Source organism: Apodemus sylvaticus, chromosome 9 (assembly GCF_947179515.1).
Source record: "Apodemus sylvaticus chromosome 9, mApoSyl1.1, whole genome shotgun sequence".
In the NCBI taxonomy this organism is placed as follows: Eukaryota; Metazoa; Chordata; class Mammalia; order Rodentia; family Muridae; genus Apodemus; species Apodemus sylvaticus.
The window spans coordinates 109,009,943-109,032,538 of record NC_067480.1 but is presented as its reverse complement, the minus strand read 5'-3'; the positions used below and the strand labels follow the sequence as shown (position 1 = coordinate 109,032,538).

Here is a 22,596-nt window from a genome sequence, read left to right as displayed (position 1 = left end):
CAGGCAGGAAGCAGAAAGCTTTGCCACGCTGGAGGATGTTCAGACGCCTACTTTGCTTTTTAGCACTCTCTGCTTCAGTTCCTCACCCCTCCTCCCTTGTTAGTATAAAAATTCCATCGAAGTAATCGAAATGAGACAAGTTCAAAGCTACCGCCTGGGTTACGAATCTGTGAGGAAAAACATAGCACGCTTTGGGAAGAGTGACAACAGTGGCGGTTTGGGAATTTGACAGCTTGGCGACCATGCTTTTAATTTCATGCAACTGCTGCAGCGTCTACCGTGTCCAAGCAGGGATGTCACCGCAGCAGGGAACGCGCAGGAGGACGTGAGTAGGGATTGCCGAGCAATGCTTATAGGAATGAAAAAGGGGCGCCTGGGCTTCTGCTTGGGTACGCCTTAGGTTGTCCCGCCTGGAAAGCATGCTTTGCAGGGCCAGGAAGGACAGGATCAGCAGGCGGCATCGAGGTTCCCCTGCACCTCTCAGCAGAGCTGAGCAGAACGCTGAAGAGAGTACATCACCATTGCTCTCTTCAGACACACCAGAAGAGGGCACCAGATCCCATTACAGATGGCCGTGAGCCATCATATGCTTGCTGGGAATTGAACTCAGGACCTCTGGAGGAACAGTCAGTGCTCTTAACCGCTGAGCCATCTCTGCAGCCCTTGAGGTGTCTTTTCTGCTCCTCTGACTTGCCTAGGGTGGCTGCAAATGCTTGGGCTCTGAAGGAAGATTGGAGGTTAGCTGCAGTGACATGTGCATCCAAAGGTTGGGCATGGAGAACACACTCATGAAGTTAAACGGTCCTGAAGTAAGCTATGCAAAACTCCAGGGCTTGGGGAATCCATGTAACACACATATCTTTGATATAGATCCAGTGTATATGATGACCCTGGCAAAAACCCAAACCCCAAACAAATGACTCTTAAGAGGATTCCAAGAAATGAATCTGGGTTCATGGTGCATCTCACAGCTGTCAGAGAGAGTGAGCTCACTGAGTTCTACCAATGGGTGTGGCAGGCAGGTGACAGCCCAGCTTCCCCTGTTGCTTCCTTGGGCTGCAGAGCAGGGACATAGCTTCACATCTCCCCGTCGTCAGGAGCAACAGAGCAGAGCTATCAGCATCTCCCTCTGCCAGTGCCCTGACCTGGTAATATAAAACCTAGCTACTGAGGTACTAAGAATTGGAATGCAGGACCAAGGGCACATCTAGGCAGGGGAGCCAGATGATCATTTCATGAGAGGAAATTTGGGAGGGACAGGAAACAGAAATGTCCCTACAGAAATGACAGGTAGGAATTGCAAGTTTGGCACCTAGTGGATGTGTTTCATGTGATTTGTCTATAGGAATGTCTGCATACTTCCTAAGCATACTGGGTTCTACGAGGCAGTACATAGGGACTGGGGGGTGGAGTCCCGACTGAACGGGAGTGGGTTCTAAGGAGAACAGAGGCCAGCCTGCACGGGCACACTACCTGGACGTTGGAGTCCTGGACCAGGCAGAGCTGTTCCTGGATCTTCTGAAGCTCTTCTTGCTGCCACCGAATGTTGGCCTGCAGGATCCGTGTCCTCTGCTCCAGCTGGTCTTTAATGGTCTGGAACATGCTGAATTGAGCTGAAAACTTCAAAAGGAAGTTAACAAAATAATCAAATCAAAGAGTTATTTCAGCCAGCCATTCAGATCAGTCTTAAACACCCTTTCCTGTCCCTTGACCACTGCTGTCAGAATCTCTGAGAAAACCACTGTTCAGCTCTGAAGTGATAAGGTGTCTAGCCAGCATTCCTTGTGCTAATAATGACAGCAAGCCCCTCTGTCACCTTAAATTGGATCCTGATGTTCTCCTAGTGAGCCTGGATCTATCAAGGTCTCCTTACCCCTGCCTCTCCCCCTCCCCCCCCCCCCCAGATCACTGTCTGTCTCACAGGCTCAAGCAGCACAGAATTATGGGGAAGGACACAATCACTACCTGATTTCCACCTCAAGTTTGACACTGGCAGAGAGTCCCCATAACATAAGCCATTTCTTAAAGAACACATCAGTCAGGGCTGGAGAGAATAGCTCAGTGAGGAGAGCGCCACTGACAGAGGACCTTGGTTCAGTTCCCAGAACCCATGTGTAGCTCACAACTATCTCTTAACTTTGTCTCCAAGGTATCTGATACTCCGCAGCCCCTGCAGGCACTTACATGCACACAGTAAACACACACACACACCACACACACATGCATACACACACATGCATACACACACACAAACATAAAAAAATAAATCTTAAAGAAATGCAGTTGTTATCAGGTATAGAGCATACCACAGACCAAGAACAATTATTATTAAGTACATTTCAAGACATGAAAAATTAGAATTCTCTACTATTAGGTATTATGAACATTTTCTTCTTCTTCTTCTTTTTAGATACAAGGCCTAGAAGTGAAAGGGATTCTCATTTCTTGTGCCCTTGGATTGAAACAAATCACTAATTTCCTGCAAAATGTGTCTCAAGGACTTGAAAAGGAAAACCACTATTCTGATTTCTTCCCCCATGAGGATAAAGATGGACTATTTTAATTAGGAGACTGGCTGAACAGCTTTGATATCACTGCTCAAGCCAGACGCTCGCAAGAAACATATGCTAACACGCGTCTTTCTTATTCCAGGAAAGCATCCGAGACCACTTCTACGAGGGCATATGTTCTAAAATGTTCCTATCAGCCATCTCCGATCTGGAGAGAAAGAGAGAGAGAGAAAGAGAGAGAGAGAGAGAGAGAGAGAGAGAGAGAGAGAGAGAGAGAGAGAGAGAGTGTTGAGAGGAGGATGAGGAGCTGGTGAGCCACCATCTGGGATCCAGGTATAATTTGGGGCCAGGGATTGGGACAATGCTAAATGCCCAGGAAGGAGCTGAAGTCAGAGTTCTGGGCTCAACAGCAGATACAAGTGAATCTCTGGAATCCTCCCTGTGACCAGAGTCCAATGCTCAGGCCCTTGGCCTGTGCCAGTGGGTCTCCTCAAATGCACATTTGGGTCTTTCCATTGTATACTCATTACCAATTTCCTAGACATTTTTCAGGGCCAACTCAAGTAATACCTCACCCAGGAAGTGATCCTGCAAGGGTGGTTTATCTAGTTATCTGCCTGCTTTTTCCTTGGACTATGCAAACTACAAGTGAGGGCTGTGTAACCAGCTTCCCTGTATCCCAGTGCCTTGCTCCTGAGCTGGCCCAAATGACCCCTCAGAGTGTTGTCGAAACTAGTAAGGAATCACTCAGCAGAGATGTAATGCACTCTTTTTTTTTTTTTTTTTTTTTTTTACATGACGGTGATATTTGTAGTATCAGATTAATAGCTTTTAGATCCTTTCCTAAAATTTGGAGTCACTGAAAATGAAAAGGAATACAGACAAATACAGTGATAGACAAAGATGACTCTGAAGATGAATGTCAGACCTTGAGGAAAGAGCATGAAGTGGGAGAGGATGTGAGCGGCTGTTGAGGACAGGAATGATAAATTGTAACATGTCTCCTGTTGAGGACAGGCATGATAGATACATTGTAGCATGTCTCCTGTTGAGGACAGGCATGATAGATACATTGTAGCATGTCTCCTGTTGAGGACAGGCATGATAGATACATTGTAACATGTCTCCTGTTGAGGACAGGCATGATAGATACATTGTAACATGTCTCCTGTTGACTTTGCAGTAAAATGCCCCACCTAGGTCCTCAGTTGATAAATGCATGTGCAATATACACCAGTGTGAGAAGATTCAGAAGCTCAGAAGACATCTGTCCCTCTGTCCCGCCTCTGACTCACCTGTGTCACTGGAGCAGGTGAACCCTGCAAGCTGGTCTGAGGCAGGGTCTGAGGCAGGAGCTGCTTTGTGAGGTCGCAGGAGGATGGGGAATGCAGAGGAGCCTGGGGAGAGAGCATAGGACCTTTGTTAAACAGCTGCTTCTGCGCTGCTCTGCGCTGGGCTCTCTGCAGGTAGGGTGGTCCAGCTGCAGATCCCAGGATGAAGACTTTCAGAAAGTCCAAGACCTCTGTTTCCTGGCTGCACTGATTCCTGCGCAAGACACGTAGTTAAGAGCTACTCGTGGCTGGTGGAAGTTCCATGCGGCTCTTGAGCCAGTTCCGGATGTTCTGAGAGTGCACGTCTCCTACCACAATGTGCGCTAGGTGAGGCGGCTGCTGTCTGCCTGTGCTCCTTCCTCCTGCTGCCTCGCACTAGATAGACTCCATTCTCAAGGTACTCATTCTGAGACGTTGTCATTGACTATTTCCTGGTCACTTGGGTGGATGTTGGGATATGAGAGAGGACAATCGCTAGTTTCCTGGGCTATTAAGTGTTTTTAGGAGATTAGTAAGAAGACTCTTCTGATGTCATCCTCATAGGTGCCTAGTCCCTGGGGACTATAAAAAGCACTTAGCACAGAAAGCATCACCCAGGATAGCAGTGGGAGTGGGATGGGGAGGGGAGAGACAGCAGGGAGGAGGTGTGCTATGGGAAATGCCAGCTGTAGGCTCACCAGCTAGGTGCTCATGGCCTCTTCAAGCTGTGTCCCCTGCACAGCGTGGGGAGACAGAAGCACAGCAGGCCACCATCCATGACAAAATATGGTCTGTTGACGACTTTGTGTACAGGGCCACCACTCTATGGTGTTATGGAGAGGTTTGGCATGCATCAACAGCATAGCCTGACACCAGGCTTCGCAGCCACGGATGAAATGAGATTTAAGCAGGAGGGCCTCCAGAGGCTCAGGAGACACACCCCTGATGATTGAAGCACCAAGTTCTATTCTGAAAATCATTTGAATTCTGTATTCTGTAAGTACATGCCCATGCTCATTTTGTGGTAAAATGTCTAAAATTAGCTGCTAGGCAAATGCCATGACTTCCCTGCCTGCAATATCTGTCCTCCCTGCCCACCATCTGGTCACCTCCATCCTGAAGGAAAACCTACTTCCCGGAAAGACTCAGTGTGTTCCCATGGCTGTCAGTCAGCCCACATCACGAGGCAGCACCCCCTGCCGAGAGGATGGGGATCCCACACATACCTGCATTGTGGCTGCCTGATTGAGCCCCTGCACTGGTAACTCCTGGGGTAGGGTGGCGGGTCTTGGCAAAGCTGTGGTGCTGTTCTCAGCCATCAGCTTGGTTGGAGTGGCTGTAAGAAAACAAGGAATGATTCTTCTGACTCACAAATACTTCCCAGATACCTCAGCAAAAGAAAGGACAAAGGCCGAGGTTGAGATTTCTTATGCAGAAGTTAAGCCAAACCATGAATGCCCAGTGTGGAAGCAGGCAGGGGACATGCAAGCCATCGTAATCAAACACCTCACCTATCTGACCTGAGTGTCACACACTCTGTAATGCTGAGGACACAGACAGGGAACAGTGTACTGGCTAGCTCTTATGTCAACTTGACACAGGCTAGAGTGATTTTAGAAGAGGGAACATCAATTGAGAAAATGTCCCCACCAGATTGGCCTATGGGTAAACCTGTGGTATATTTTCTTGATTGATGATGTTGTATGGGTGGGGCCACCCCTGGGCTGGTGGTTCTGGATGGCAGACTGAGCAAGCCACGAGGAACAAACCAGCAAGCAGGACTCCTTTATGGCTTCTGCATCAGACGCTGCTTTGAGTTCCCGCCCTGACGTCCCTGGATGACACACTACCACTGTAAGAGGAAATAAACCCTCTCCTCCCAGTGGTCTTTTTGGTCATGGTGTTTTTGTTTTGTTTTGTCTTTTTACACCCTGTGCATTCTGGGTACAGATGGTCTGACCCAACTCATTCTGGGACTCTGGGACTCTGTTCTCTTGGTCTGATGGTCCCCAGCCTCACCCGTCCATGGGAGGTACTTACAGGTGGGTTCTGACATGGCCGTGTGTGAGGACTTGTGCGAACTCCTCGAGGAGGCTGATGGGGAAGGACTGCTGGTAAGACCTGAGGCGCCCACGTCAAGTGCATTACAGTGCTGCTGAGGCTCCAGGCTTGAGTCCTTTTCCTGAAACACACACACACACACACACACACACACACACACACACACACACGCACACACGCACACACACATACATAGAGAGAGAGACAGACAAAATAAGCTTCAGCATTAAGATTCTACAAATGAATGCAAAACATGACCTTAGTTCTAGTTCATAGAAGAATTTGGAAGAAATTGGAAGAAATGATCTATCCTATTAGCAAACATTGTAAATACATTTGGGTGGAGTAGAAAGGCATGTGCTGTGACATCACCAAGAGACTTTACTTTACAAACAACATTTATCTGCACCTTCTCTCTCTTTTATATTCCTGACATTGACTGCACATCCTATTTGTTCCTTAAAATAGTTATCGCGTCACCCAGAATTTTGGTTTTCTGAAATGGGAGATCAGAACGCAGTAGGGCTACAATTAGCCCCGGATTGTTAACATGGCGATGAGCTACATGCCACCGGGCCTTCACAAGGTTCTTGCTGTACTGCCTCTCCACTTGCTCTCTGCACAGGTAAAGAGCCCATGGTCTCTCATCGTTTGATATCTGACTCTCAACTGGTCCTGGCTACCAGGTCATGTCTACCCCAAGCAAGGTATGATGGGAGAAAAAGAAGCTTTGGTGGACAGGCTCCAAACCTTAAGAGTCATAGTGTATGCAAATAGGTTATGATATTTTTTTTTAGCCGAAGAAGAAAACTACCATGGCTATTAACTAAAATCTTGTAACACTGGGTCAGAAACAACAGGGAGGTGTGGGGCGGTAGCTTCGCAAGCATTGTGCTCTGTAACCACAAAGAAAAATCAAAGCCAGAAAGTGCAGGAGGCAGTACAATAAAGCTTAGTCTAAGAGAGGAACACGGGTGGCCTTGGATTGTTCCACACTTTAGTGGGTGATGGAATTACTCTCTGCCACTTTATCTGTGTTTTTTTATAGCCACCATTGGAAGGCTGGGAAGTTGCCAAGCCATTCCTTGAGTCCAGAGGCTGTTTCTGAGCCAGCTTTTTACAAGCCTGTCCTTGGGAGGGAGGGAGGGAGGGAGGGAGGGAGGGAGGGAAGAGAGCATACAGTACCCACCTTGCAGGACATGATGGAGGGTGAATGAGTGAATACCCACAAACCATTGGGAGAGCTGTGGGTCTCCAGCGAGGGCTTAGTAGAGATGAATCCATCCTTGCTAGCCTGGTATCTCTCGGAATAACCCATGGGAACTACCAGTGCTTAGCCCTTCTCTCTGGGCAGGGATGAACATACCTTCAGTGCAGAGGGGTGCATGTCCTCTGTGGGAGGGTCTTCCAGAGCCAGCTCCTGTCTCCTTTCCACTCGGACATCTGCATAACTGCTCAGGAAAGAGACATCATTGTGGAGCCTGGACGTTCTAGGAAGGCAATACCCACAGGGACATGTGGGGCTCTCTACATAAGACCTACTCAGAGAATGTGGTACAAAGAAGCCCACCAGTGACCTGCTCAGGGGACCGAGTCTCACTCCTGTCTAATTCCCTTGCAAAGATTCTAATATTCCAGCTATTTCCAATTCTGGGTCAATTTTATTTCTCTCCCCACTGTTTTCCATCCCTTCATTTCCTGAACTCTCCAGATATGGTAGCTTTTAAAATATATTTTTATTTGTTGATAAAGTTTCTGCTTGTAAAGAACTAAAGCTGTACATGTATATATGTATATGCATATATATGCATGTATATGTTGACAAGCTTCTGCTTGTAAAGAATTAAAAACTGTGCTTCAAACATGTTCATTATGGAACACACACACACACACACACACACACACACACACACACACACCTAGAACTAGCCAGTCCCCGGCCACTACTGAATCTAGGGACCCCTTTTGTCCACTGTAGATAACTCTGTGATGGAGCTGCAGGATTAGGAGGGCACTGGGATGAGACCATAGAGTGTCTGATCCCTTATTTATTTACTCTGTTCAGTCCCCATGCTCTCCCAGACCTAGCTTCCTCCTACAGTTGGGGAGGTGGAGGAGAGAGCAGGATGCCATGTACCCTTTCCTGGGGACTGAGCAGTCCACTGGAAAAGACACAGCTTGAGAAGCAATGGATGACTACTGACCCTGGCCATAAGCCATTGGCTGAGGGAGGCCAAGAGGATGGGTTGGGAGCCGAAGAGAGAGTCTGAGCATGGGTGCATGGTGTGATAAAATGAGGTAAGGTCAATGACTGAGAAAGGCCAGTGCTTCCCTATTTTTCTCATACTAATGCACATATATATGCACAGGCATGTGCCCATCTTCATATGCATAACATATACATATATATACACACATATACACACATACACACATATACACACATATACATATGCTCATATAAACATATACATGTATATATATGCATATACATATATACACATATACATACATACAAACATATGCACATATGCACACACACATATATATGCTTATATACACATATACATATACATATATACACATATGCATATACACATATACATATACATATATACACATACACACATACATATATATGTATATACACATATACACACATATGCATATATCCATATACATACATATGCACAGATACACATATATAAAAATATATATGCATATATACACATATGTATACACGCATACACACACACACACACATACATATCATCCCTCTACAGATGCTCAAATCCCTAACATAAACCAGGGTAGCATTTACACATTGCCCTTTTGCAGACTTCACACTGTTGGTACTTTCCTTCTAACACGCAGTGTAATGTAAGTGCTTTGCATGTAGGTAATATACTGTGCTCTTTACGAACAGTGAGAAGAAAAAGTGCTTGTATATTTTTAATATGAATATAATTTAAAATATTTTACATTAGTGATTAGCTATGTAGAGATGTAAAATCCACTTGATAGAAGGGTGGGCTATTTATTATCTTATTAGATTTTTTTTTTTTCAGGGACAAGGTCTTACCCTGTAGCCCAGGCTGGCTTCAAACTTGAGATCCTCCTGACTCAGCTTCTCATGCTAGGATTATAGGAGTATGCTACTGTGCTGGGCACAAAGTATCTCTTCTAAACCAGCCTCTGACCAACTTGTTTTCTTGGTGTTTTTGTGCTGATGGAGGGCGGGGCAATGACCACGTCCTTTCACCTCTGAGAGTTGGGAATCAACCCAGGATACATCTATGCTATGCTGGAAATACTGTTACTCTTTGACTTCCCGCTTATCTGTCCTGAACTGAGGACTCCCCAAGGCTGCTGGGGACCCCCAGGGCCGGTTTCCTACAGGCAGCCCAGATGCTCTCTTAATATATCACCTCAGCTACCGGCAGGGGGCTTTTAAGCCTTAAAGAAAAAAAAAAGTATGCGTTTGAGTTATTTGGTGGCAACATTTTAATTTTCCTCTCAAAAACAGCAGCAAGGAAAAGCTGGGGGCTGGAGAAAGATGAGGGAAAAATATGTAAGTAGGTCACCGAAGCAGAAACTTACTAAGTAATATCCTGGCAGCTTTCAAAGGGGCTTGACTGAAAACTCACAGGAAGGCCCAGGCCTGGAGGAGAGGGGGTGTCTACCTGGGCAGGGGCTGAGTTCTGACTATCCAGCTTGCTGCTGAAGCTAGCCAGAGTTTCTCCTCTCATGCAGCGTCCCTGGCCCTTCCCTAGTCCTGGGGGAGGGGCCTTACCCACCCTCCCAGGTACCTCCCAGAGGCCCAGGCCACTCAGTACCTGACCACTGAGTGCGTGCACACGATGAACTCTGGCTTGGAGTTCCATTGGTGGTAGGTGATGTAGTAGTGGGTTTGCAACCAAATCCACTGCTGCCCTTTGGTTAGAAACCGGTAACAGCATGACTTCCCTTTGCCAAACTGCATCACTAGGAGGAAAGATAGCAGACTCTGTATGTAATGCACATTAATGTAAAAGTGACCTTTCCCCCAAGACTTATGACTCCAAACGTTGTAGGAGACAGCACCAAATATTACTTTGTTTCCTGGTTGTATAGTACTTTAAGGGACTGTTATCACACTATCTAGTACTCTTTGTGGGTTGTGGAGCCCTGGGGATTGAGTTTGGGGCCTCAATTTTATTAGGCAAATGCTTTGACTTAGTCACACTCAGTCAAATGGAAGAATTCTTTTTTTTTTTTAAGATTTATTTATTTATTTTATATATATGAGAACACTGTAGCTGTACAGATGGTTGTGACCCATCATGGGGTTTCTGGGATTTGAACTCAGGACCTTCAGAAGAGCAGTCAGTGCTCTTAACTGCTGAGCCATCTCTCTAGCCCCAAATGGAAGAATTCTTAATGCAAGCATCCATATGTTCTCAAATGCTCAGAGGCCTAAAGAGCTCTTCTCTACACAAAGGCACACAAGGATAGACTTCCTTCAGTTGGAGCTTAAAGCACAAGGAGACCCTGGCTTTCTTGGGACTCAGTTTCCTGTTGGAGATGTGACGCCTAGGAACATCAAGAGCCCAGCCGAGGAGAGAGTATCCAGGCGCTGGGAGAGGTGGACCCAAAATAGACCTGACCTCTACCTACCCAGGGACAGACTCCACAGCTGCCGTCCACAGTTGAGTCTCAGTCTACTCCGTTTTAGAACAGAGTCTGGCATGGACGCCTACAGTTCAGGTTTTCCCTGCAGCTGCATAACTGCCTGGAGTTTTTTGTCTACAGATGGCTCCTTGGAGGAGTTAAGGGGGTATGCAGGACAGAATGCATGCCAGTGGTTTATTAGCTCGTGTGGGGCAGAAAGATAAATTATGGATCTGAGGAAGGAGACCAACTTGGATTTTATTACCACAGTGCTCAAAATTTAGCATTTTGTATTGAAAACCGTCACGAGGAATCTTACTTAGGGAAGTGGAGCTACCATGGCCTCAAAACAATGCAGTTCTGAGCAGGGAGGGCCAGCCGAATGGAAGCGTGGGCTCTACAAAGCAAACACATCTTGCCAGAGACACTGGGCAGGTCTGAGAGGCTTCTCTATGCTAGAAGAGTCAGAGGCAGCCAGAGGTTTAAAGTGGACATGCTTCTCCTATCTGAATGTGCAGACCGACCCAGTGGAGGGACTGTGAAAGTGGATTTTCTCATTCCTGATTCCTGGTGGAGGACTGCCCTCAAGTCCACAGCTGAAGCTAATCTGGTGCTTGTGCAGCCTGTCTAAACTACATTTTGAGGAGCAAGAGGTAAAGGTTAGGATGAACTTTATATCTCAACAGATCTTAGCTGCACTTGCAGCATGCGCTTGTCAACAAGGACAGCACAGAGAAGAAGGTCTGAACAGCTCCTATAGGTAAGGCATCTATTGAAGAAAATGCCCACGGACCATTTATCAGAATCCATAGCTCAGTGTTATGGAAACCGCTTTTACTCAAAGCCGAGCATTGGCACTGAAAATGACTCTGAGTGGTTGTTTCTTCTTGTGAATGAGAACTGGAAAAGCTTGTAATTCTTGCTTTCCCAGGGCATGGGGCCTAACCTAAATGCTTGCTGGAATGTTCCCCTCTTCTGTGGCACAGAGCCTTCTCTGATTTTAACCTGCACATACCCATTCCATACTAGCAGTATCTTGTAAAGTCATCTGCTTCTGGATTTCTCAGCAGACCCCACCGGAAGGCAGCCAGGAGATGCTGGCCACAGTTATGAGCATCTTTTGGGTGAATGTCCAAAAAGAATGATTACTGGGAAAGTCAAGCTATAAAGCCACTGCCTTGAGAATGTTGTATTTGAGGACAGGAGATCAACTTTAGCCTTGTAGTCAGCCACTGATGTCTCAAGAGCAGGCAGAGCATTTGGTATTTTACCTTTCAAGTGCATTCCATAACCTAAAAGAAAGTCCAGCCCTGCCTTAATTTTTTGATTAGGATTAATAAGCATGACTTTCTGGATGATAGTGGGATGTTGCTGAGGATCTGGGCAATATCAATTCCATGTTGGCCCCATAGGGCTCAGTGTAGGAGAGAGTCCCGTTAGCCCTCACTATCACTGCGTGGGACATATGCTTTGCCCAACCCCGCAAGCAGGCTTCCAGAGGCACACAGTCCGCTGCTTGGGCCCTTGGAAAGCAAACACAAGGCTCCTGGTCAGGCTGGTGAGTGGTACTCACGGTGCTGGTGGCACCTGGCCAGGAGCTCCAGGTCATCAATGTGGTAGTAGTCGTAGCCTGAGGTGCCAAGTACTTCAAAGGGCAGGTATCCTATGATTGGAGGGGCTCTGCAGGGAGACATGGGGAACTCTTCACAAACAACTCACAAGCTGGTTGTAACAGTGTGCATGCTTAGTTTCCATGGAGGCCTCTTTTACCAAGAACCAGGAGGCAGGGAAACAGCAATGTAACAATGTAACAACAGCCAACGTAACAATGTAACAACAGCCAACGTAACAATGTAACACCAGTGAGGGCCAGTGAGTCTGTATTTATAAAGAACCCATTTGTTTCAGCATTTTGGCACTCCATCCCTTGGGATAACCTGGCCCTAATAATAATAAGAACTTAAAGATATTGAGGAATTTCAAACGTCTGGAGACTGATCCAGCCCAATGGCCCAAATTAAAGGGTGGGGAAGGGTGGTTGCTCATTTCTTAGCGGGGAACGATGTTGGGAAGGAAAGATGAAGAACTGGGCTGAAGGATCAAAGGGCGGTGAAAGAAATCGGAGAATTTCTCTCCCCACATTTGTTTCTTGCCAATTGGGAAACAGAAAGGGCCTGAGTTGGGACCATCCCAAAGACATCTTGGGCTAAGGCATCACTCTGAATATAGGACCCGATCGCAAGCAGGGCAGGCACAAGGAGGTCAGGGCACAGACCTTCCCCACAGCTGGGAACAACTGTCCCTACTGCCAAGGAGACCTTCTCCACCACGGACCGGCTGGACTTGAGTCTCCCACGTGGAGCCAGGCCCATGCAAAAACACTTGAAAAGGACCCAACTCAAATATGGTTTTCTTCTCCTCACAAACCTGTGATCCAGAAATAAAAATTTCCATTCCAAGCTATGCCTCGAAGTGAATTCCTCTAAAGGTTCATCAGCTACACACATTTCCTGTGTTGGAAAAGGAAGAAGAAGAAGAAAATAAAAATAAAAAGGCAGAACGTTGCTTGGGGTGCCAGATGCCCACCCTAGGTTGGTTCAAAGGAGTGAAGGATGGGAACCACAAGTTAAAACTGATCTGAGACAATCTCCAAATAGTACTGCACTGAAATTTGTCATCTGTAGCTAATTTCCGTATTAGCTGATCCTCAATTCATTTCACAAACTGGGAAAACGATCTAGGAGCCAAACAGTGCCTCCCCCTCCCCTCCTCCCCATCCCATTATCTGGAAATCATGGCAAACATGTGGAGATGGCTTTTCATCTGAATCTGAATTACTAATTTAATTCCATCCACATTTGTACCAGAGATGTGAGTTGGGACCACAAGAGGGAATTATGATCAATGCTCTTGTGGGTTTTTTTGTTTTGTTTTGGTTTTTTTTTTTTTTTTTTTTGCTTTTTTTGGTTTTTTGGACCCACAGTCTGAGCCACACCTACTCAGCGCACAATGGTAGTGCAACCATGGGTATCCTGCAGCTAGCCACCAACATCTCCGTGGACCTATCCGTGGCAATGCGTGCTTCCTTCAAAAACAACCCACAGGAACCTGGGGCTTGGGGTGGGCCATGGGGGCAGGCACAGAAACTAGATATTTAGCATTTCAAAAATTAATTTTTAAAACTGACTTTACTGCAATTTTATTCTCTTCTACCAGGATGATTAACGACACGCGACCAAGGCGACATCGATGGAATAGTTCCCCCGATGGAACTTGCCTTTAAGAACTGCGGGGTTGCCAGGCGCACAGTGGCAATAAAGCAGACCTCCTTTCCTAGGGGAGCACGGCAGGGTCTGGAAAGGGTGTTGTCAAAGCCATTACAGGAGGGGCTAGGCACTGAGAGGGAGAGAGACACACAGGTTAGCCCTGCCTGGTGACACCAGCTAACCATTACCTCACATCACTGCTTTCAGGAGTTTTTGTATCCTAACTTGCTCCGTTTTTATGACAGCCCAATGATCTAGGTAGACCTATCACTCCCGCGGCACACATAAGGAAACATAGGCACTTGTTTTAGGCCATCTTCCTAGAGGCTGAACTGGGAATCCAGGCCATGGCATTAGCCACACCTCACTGACCTTCATTTCTACGAGCTCTTCAACATTTCCTTCTCGTGTTAGGGAAACTGCTCTGTAATGCAAGGCCTCCTTCTGTGGTAGTGGTTCTCAACCTTTGGAATGCTGCTGACCCTTTAATACAGTTCTAGTGGTGACCTCAACCATAAAATTATCTCATTGTTACCTCATAACTGTAATTTTGCTGCTGTTATGAATTGTAATGTAAATATCTGATATGCAGGAGATCTTTTGTGCAATCCTTGTAAAAGGGTTGTTCCACCCCCAGAAGGGTCACAGCCCACAGGTTGAGAACTGCTGATTTACAAGAGGGGTTCTCAATGCTGATTTCTGCTGATGTTCTAAGGGTAAATTTCATAGTACGACAGATCTTCCCATGTAAAGACGTGGTGTCTTCTCACGCATGAAGGGATCTATCTCAGAGCTCATCTGACAGGGATGTCTGGGATGATGCAGGGGCTGGGCCCCTGAGAAAATGTCCTTGGGATAGAGGTTGTTACAGCTTCGAACTTGGCTGTTCTACAAACACCTGTGTAGTAAAGGCTCAGTTTCCAGTTTGGTGCTGCTTAGAAGTGGTAGAACCTCTGAGAGGTGGCACTTAGTGAGATGTTCTTGGCTTCTGGGTATCTGCCCTTGAAAGAGATGGTAAGACTCTGGTTTTCATCCAAACTCTCTCTCTCCCAGCCATGTATTAAGCAGCTCTGCTCTGTTATGTGCTGTGTGCTCTGTGCTCCCTGCTACACGCAGGTGATCCTCCCCATCACAGGCCACAGAGCAGCAGCACAATGGAGAAATCCTGAAACTCTGAGCCAGACTCACTTAACTCGTTAAATGTTGGTACCAGCCACATATTAAGCAGCTCTGAGGAGACTGAGGCCCAGAAAAGTCGCTCAGAGAGAAGCTAACAGAGTGAGAGCCCCCTGATCTTTGTCCTAGCCCAGGTTCTCAGGGAGTAAAGGGCTTGGGTTTAATTCATGACTACCAAAGTGTTTATCCTGGGCTCCCAGCACGTCCCCTAAGATACCACTTGATATCAGTCAAGTCCTTCCTAGAGGTCACCAGACCTTTCTTCATGGAGAACTAAGTGACATTCTGGGCCAGAAAAAAAATCTATTATCTTGACTGAATTTGGTGAGGAAAGAACCCAGTTAGATATGAAAATAACCAAGTTGGAGCATCCACAGAATCCTCAGATTCCAAAGTGTGGCTGGCTCCCCTAGAAGCGCTGGTGTGACCACAGGTGCTCTGTCCAGATCCTAGAAGCGCTGGTGTGACCACATGCTCTCTGTCCAGATCCGTAATTTAGGCACGGGCACTTTCCAGAGCCCCACGGCTAAGCACATGCCAAGGCCCAGGGTCTCTGGAGTAGAGGACCATGCAACCTTCTCTTTAAAAATTATGACTGCTTACAGTTGACTCTTTACAACTAAGACTTTCCCAATTTGCAAAATAGACCAACTATGGATCCCATATATCTGAAAATATCTGAAAGAAGCCACTATATATTTATATATTTATTGAAAACACACACACAGACACACACACACACACACACACATCTTTTCAACATCATTGTTTCCTAAGCAATTCAGTAAAAACATGTAGTATTTACATTGCACTAGGCACTGTAAGTCAGGTATAGATGATTTAAAATATATGGGGTATGTGGGTGTTCTGTTTTATACAAGGGACCCAAACAGCCATGGGTCTTGGTGTCTGAAGTGCCTGGAAACAAGCCGCCCCCCAGTGGACAGTGATGGGTGACTATTTAACCTGCGCTTTCTACACTCAACAAATTTCAGTATCATTATGCTTTCCAATTTAACCAAAAGCATATGGGACATCAGAAAACCAAATGCATTTAAAAAGAAATCCGCAGGATTATACTTTAGCTTCCCAATCACTTTTTTTTTGTTTTCTATATTTATAGGTTTGGAAATGATGTGGTTTGCTCCCCACTGACATGAATAAATTTACTTTACCAAACACATTCTCTGAATCTACTCACATAAATACTAATAAATGTTTCCAAACACGAACACAAAGTGAGTAAAATGGCAACTAGTGATCTCAAGAGAGTTCACATCTGTTGAGAGCTGGCTTAAGACTGCTGTAAGCTCACTGTGTGGGGCAAGCCAAGAGATTTATTAAGGGGAAGGAAAACAATCCCACAGAAGGGAAGGTCTGCAGACGTGAACATCTGTGTAATAAAAAAAACATTAAAATTTCCCAGATGTGAAATACTCCCTGCTCGAACCGAAGAGACATTACCCTGCCAGATAATTAGCTCATAAAATTCTCTTGACTCTTTTTGGAATACTGAGACTTTGGAGGCAGATTTCTGAGGACCCGCTAGGGACTTGAGGCGGCACCCCTCTTCTCCCTCTACTGACACACCTGGGTTGAGCTACCCCTTGGCTATCGGCAAGGATCTTTTCCCTGATTGCCTGTGGAAAGGGGCAGAAGATGGGGACGTGGGAACCCCCCACATCTCCAGTGTTGTGTTCCTTCCTCAAAAGCAGCAGAGGCTGGCGTGGTAGTCATTCAGTGGGATTTTGCAGACTTTCCATTTGGCCTGGCTGCCTTCCAATAGTTTTATCTGCACTTTTATCACTTCAAAGGCTTCAAAGGTGAAAATCTGACCCCTCGCCCCCTCAATCCTTGCCAAGATGGTCCTTCATTTCTGGGCCCCAAAGTGAGTGTCCAAACAAGCTTTTCCTATCCAAAGTCTGAGGCATCTGAGCACCTGACCCATGGTGACCAACGGTGACAGGAAATCAGGGTGAATGTTTCAACAGAGGCGCAGAGGGAGTAGAGGCTAAGAGGAAGACCTTGCATAGGAAGCAAGAGGAGGCAGCCCCCATCCATGCTGCTGGCTAAGCGCGAAATGACTTTACTTAAAGCACGGGGCCCTCGCACGTTCCAGGGGCAACACGCATGTGCTGCCCAGGCATATTTAGCGCTTAGAGTAACACTCGGGCACCTTAGATTCCAAGGTAGTTTAAAGCCCTTTAATTAAGGATCCAATGACCTATTTCAATTTAAATAATAGAAAAAATACATCTAATTACAACTGGCTTCCTTATATCTCAGAAGGATTTGCCACTGCCTATCAGCCCAGTCCTGCTTTCTCTGGTTTGCCAGAGACCTTGGAGGCACTCTCTCTCTCTCTCTCTCTCTCTCTCTCTCTCTCTCTCTCTCTCTCTCTCTCTTTCTCTCTTTCTCTCTCTATTTTCCTTCCAGAGGCCGCTTACTCAAAACCGATGCTATCCTTGCCAAAGGCTGGGAAGCAAGTCTTTCCCACACGAAGCTAGGTCTTGCTCCCTATCTCCAGTGCTGCACAGGGGTTCTGCTACACCTAGCAGGTTCTCGGGTTTCTGGATGACCCCCTCAGGAAGGACTTCTGTCCCACACTCAAACTGAGCTTAGGGCTCAGTTCAGGAAGAACATTCTGGCCTTCGCCAGTAACTGGCACACAGACTTTGGGACCTGATTGTTCTTTACAGTCCCCCCACTCTACCACTCTCAGAGAGTTCTAGAAGTCACTGGCATTCAGGCTAGCTCTCTATCCTACCTACTGAAGGATGGACACTGCTCCAAAGAAGGCTTGGGTAAGAGGGTGGCCGGGACTTCCATGCTGTATCACCCTCAAGGGTTGACGAACAGCGGAAGTGTCTAACAGGAGCTCCCATGCAGGGGGACATGGCTTAGGATCTTCAGACTTAAATGTTTGGTCTAAAGGTTCTCAAGCTCTGAGCTTTTCTAAGACGGTATCTATCAATCATGGTAAGGACACAGGTGAGTTACAATAGTGGACACATGGCTTGGGGATCTCAGGTGGTAGGGAACATATCTCATGGGGTTTAGGAATGAAGGGAAGGGAGGATTAGAGCTAGCAATGAGTGTTAGTTAGCAGCAAAGAAGGAGGAAAATATCCTGACCATGTCCCCCTCAGCCAGCAGCTCAGTCACCTCAGCTAGCCACGCTCCTCAGATGAGCTGCTGATGTGCTATTTGCAAAGTCTATAAGAAAGCACGTGACTAGTCCACACAGAATGAGCTGACTTTCTCGACATTTCTTGAGACAAACGAGAGGATATCTAGAAAGACATGGCTTAGCAGTCAGAGGTGAGATTCGCTCAGCAGAAGGCGGTTCCTAACTGGCTAAGTTTGACAGACATGCGACGACGACGGCGTGTTTAGTTATCGTTTGGAGCCATTGAAAGGAAAATACTTCCCTAGTCCATCCACAAGGCATTGTCTCTTGCTAACGAAGTGCTAAGTGATTTTAGACTCCATGTTTTCTTCTTTGCAGCGTGCTTTGTTGGGTATGTTCTGAGCAGCAAGATGTCAGGGTCTGCAGCGTGCTTTGTTGGGTATGTTCTGCACTGCCAGCTATCGGCGTTCTCGGGAGCCAGTAGCATACTTTCTCTGCCACATCCTAGCCTGAGCACCGCCCACGTGGCACCTCATGCTTGGCTTCTTTTGATTTCTGCCAGGTCTGCTTAGCGGACAGGAGCTCCATGAGAGGGCTAGGTTGGCAGTTTGCTAAACTGAGAAAAATTGCTCTGTACGTCTCACTGAAATCCTTTCTACTTCCTAGAATTCATTGAGATTTTCAAAGGACCAGAGGGCTTTGGTAAAAGAATTAAGACTTCTCCCTGAGGATTACTGTGGGCAGGGGTAAATTCTTCATATGTTGAGGAAAGTGAACTTCCTCTTGAGGCCTTCATCTTGCCTGGATATTTTTGATATGCTTTCAGTTAAAATTATAGACCATCTTGTACACGAAGTTTCTCAACTCCCAGATGAGAGGGAGCAGAAAGATGTAGTTGATAAATGTGTGCCTATTCCTCATAGCTCCCTTGTAATATGGATCTGACATGACAGTGTGAGATCACGGCCTTGGGAAATAGCTTCTAACTCAGCACGATCTGAACCCCAATGCTGTCTAATCTGATGGCTGACCACCACTGAGGGAGGAGTCTTTGCTGCCTCGCTGAGCAGAGAACACACTTTGCTTTTAGCTCTGAGAGGTCAGCGATGCTCACACCGGGCACTCCCTATAAAAGGTTTCCAACCCCTTGCCTCTGTATTCAGTATGCCTGTGTATTCTGGAGAGCCTGCGTCCTGATCTCTTATCCTAAGACATCTTAGCTAATTAGCGCCAGGGAGAAACAGAATGCAAAAGCAACAACCTCAAAGCCAGAAAACCTTCAGAGAGTCCAGGGAACATGGAACCAAGAGTTAGAAGCCAAAAGTCCTTGGCTTCTGCCAACGCTTCAGTCTGGTGCTGTGGTTAGAGAAGACTAGGTAAAATGAGGGCAAGGAGACTTTTATGCTCTGGTGTGTGGTTTCTGGAAAGCCTAGGGCGGAATGTTTGCTGAGGGTGACCTATTTGGAACCATACCAGAGACTTTTGAAATGCTGTGTTCTGGATTTTAGCCAGATGCACATTTCAGTCCAAGGCTGTGGGAGGACCCAATAGAGGACGGCTTTCTTCTTGCCATAGAATGACCTATCAGGGGTAGAGCCCGCTTCTTATGGCCCCTTAAAGCACAGACGGTCATCGTGTTCTGGATCTTCCTCTCGCTGTTGTCTTCCTGCTCAGATAACAGTAGGGCGTGGATGTGGCACTTGGGTACCCGGAGCTTAAGAAGATTTTTCTGATCACATATTTAATTAGAAAAGTAAAAATACAGGGTGGTGTGTTTGTCCAAAGGAAGAATCTCTCCTCGCCTCTCCTTGTAGGAAACATCTGCTATACGGCAGACATAGTTCAAATAGTCTTTTTATTTTAGCAATGTTCTGGAAATGATGGGCGCACAGAGCAGAGGAAGACAGGGTCGCTGTGGGCAGTGAGCATCTCACTGCCATCGGCCAGCGAGGGTGCTTGATGGCAGCAGATGCTCACCCAGCCCAGTCTGGATCCTTTAGGAACTCTTCTGAGCCAGACAGGTCAGGAACCCTCCTAAAATGACTTATTTCTTGTCCCATTTCCCAACACACATTCCTTTACATGTTAAACACACACAGGATAAAGAAGTCCCATGTTTTATATCTTCTTCCTAGAACACTGGGGACCAATGGCCGTCTATCTCTGCTAAGGAGTGACCACCATGTGCAAACATTAAGGAGATTTTGCTCAAGTCTTTGGCCAACTTCTGGTGTTTATACTACCCAGTGGGAACTGGGATGATGGACAGAGGTGAACGAGTGAGTCCCAAAACTCCCACGAGAAAGTATTATCTCAGCCTTGAGGACACATGGAATCTTCTCTCTCTCCACGTTTCCCCCTGCATCCATCCCACCCCCACGGCAAAGGGTAAGAGGCTGGGGGAGCCTCAAGGTGTTATCAAGTGTCAACAAGAGAGCAGACTGGAGCCTCATGTACAAACCCTGAGGGTCTCCAAGAGCTCTCGCTGACTCAGCATTATCCGCTCCCTTCTCTGCGCATGCTCAGAAGGAATCCCAGGGCTCAGTGAATCCCGCTAGAGAGTTCCATCACCCGTGACCTATACCCTAACCCTTATTTTTTAGGTTGACTCCTAACAATTATACATAGTAAGGAGGAACCAGGTGATGTTCCAGGTATGTTGTGCAATGTTTAAATCAGGGCAAGCATTGGTACCTCCTCAAATGCTGGTCATTTCTTTGTGGTGAGAGAATGCTTGAGGTCCTCTCTTCAAGAGCTTTAAGCGAGCTGTACATCAAGGCAATGTCTAGTCACACTGACATTAGAATTATGTTTCTCTGCTAACTGTAGTTGCCTATGCATTTCACTTCCGGTCTTTTGATTTCAGGCCAAGTGATTATGTACACCTGGGGACTCTTGTCCAGATCTGGCTTTTCTAACTTCAGCTCATATAAGATGCTCTAGAGGGAGACTGCATTCTTGCTTTCAACATTCCTGCTTTGGATGATTCATGTTTATAGCAGTAACAGTTAAAAAAAACAGTTAAAAAAGTCACACATAATTTCCACACACCCTTTCAAGCCAGCCAACTCTGTCTCAGCTTGAAGTGAAAATAAAGCCTTGCTAAATAAAAAAGTAAATAAAAATTAAAAAAACACAACTCAGGTAAAAATCAAGCCTACCTACGTCCTTGAAGCCTTCTAAGATGTGCTATACAACGGGATGATTTAAAGCACTGGAAACTTTTTAGTAAAAGAAATACAAGTTCACGGAGTTGAGGGGGAGGGGCGGGACAGGACTGATGTTCACTAGCCAATCACAGGTTGTTCTTTGAACTGAGCATGCTCACTGTTGACACAGGGCCACAGGGACTAGCAGCCCCTAGTTCTCAGTCTGAGAGCGAGGGCGTCTTTCTCTTTGTGCCGCTTATGATATTCTGAGACTATAGCAGATATCGTTAGGGTCAACAGTCCCACATGGTATAGATATTATGATAAAGCACTATTTAGTATAAAGTTTATCACCTAGACTTTTTTCTTTTTGGTGTTGGGGACTGAACATGTCGCTGAACAACATTGCGGCCCCTACACTGCATTTAAATATACTCTGAAGTAGTGGTAAGCACACCTGTATACTGACACCGCCATCCACCTTTAGAACTCTCTATCTTAGCAAATGGGAACTGATACCCACTCAGCAACTCCTCACTGGTCCCTTCCCCAGCCCGTGACAGACACAATGTCTGCCCTTTGATGGCAGGTGTATTGTACTTAGTATAATGCTTCTCCAAGCTCCTCTACGTTGAACATCTGGTAGGATCCCCTCCCTTACAGGCTGACAGTCTGCTACAAAGATACTGCGCACTTGTAATCCATTCACCACTGATGAACAATGGGGCTGCTTCTAACTTTTGGCAATTGCACCCCTTTATGAATGGGCTCAAATGCCTCTTCAATCCCCGCTGTTGTTCCTTTGGGTTCCTCCTAAGATGTGGGGTGACTAGATCCTATGGTAGGCGGGCTTAGTTCTTAACAAATCAGCACATTTCAAGCCTACTTTGAACAGCCCTTTATATTCAACAATAAAGTTGACTGGAAGGAGCACTATTGATCTCTAGGGAATGATACAATAATGAATTCTTGAAGTTTATGACTCCCATAGTCACTCCACATGGTCCTGGGCCTTGGGTCCCTTGAACTAGTGTCTTTGAACAAGGCCTAAGGATTTGCACTTTAACAAACTGCCTCATCTAGCTGTCCTGGGGCTGTCCTGGGGCTGGCACGGGGCTGGCACGGGGCTGGCTTTCCTACCCAAGGCCTGCTTGCCATCTGCCACTTACTTCTGGGTAATGGCTCCTCAACTTTGTCTCATGACCTTTGACCAAGTTTTCCAGATTAGCCAGATCAGACATGGTCAGGCCTTGGCTTCATTTAGACTTAGGGGCCCACATGAATCCCCCTGCCCCTTTATGGTTATAGCCACATGGATCCCTGGATGGACTGGTCCTCTGAAAGG

The 22,596-nt window shown here is 46.5% G+C and overlaps 1 protein-coding gene across 2 annotated transcripts in view; it reads right to left on the bottom strand.

Moving 5' to 3' along the window:
• Window positions 1-22,596, bottom strand: part of Npas2 (neuronal PAS domain protein 2) — a 184,506-nt gene that overhangs the window by 23,499 nt on the left and 138,411 nt on the right. For both annotated transcript variants that reach the window (XM_052193327.1, XM_052193328.1), the window contains exons 8-16: window positions 13,809-13,927; window positions 12,959-13,041; window positions 12,105-12,211; window positions 9,718-9,865; window positions 7,248-7,332; window positions 5,861-6,002; window positions 5,047-5,156; window positions 3,806-3,907; window positions 1,474-1,620 (exon numbers count right to left, since the gene is read on the bottom strand). In XM_052193327.1, coding sequence (XP_052049287.1) covers window positions 1,474-1,620; window positions 3,806-3,907; window positions 5,047-5,156; window positions 5,861-6,002; window positions 7,248-7,332; window positions 9,718-9,865; window positions 12,105-12,211; window positions 12,959-13,041; window positions 13,809-13,927 — 1,043 coding nt within the window. The remainder of the gene's footprint in view (window positions 1-1,473; window positions 1,621-3,805; window positions 3,908-5,046; window positions 5,157-5,860; window positions 6,003-7,247; window positions 7,333-9,717; window positions 9,866-12,104; window positions 12,212-12,958; window positions 13,042-13,808; window positions 13,928-22,596) is intronic.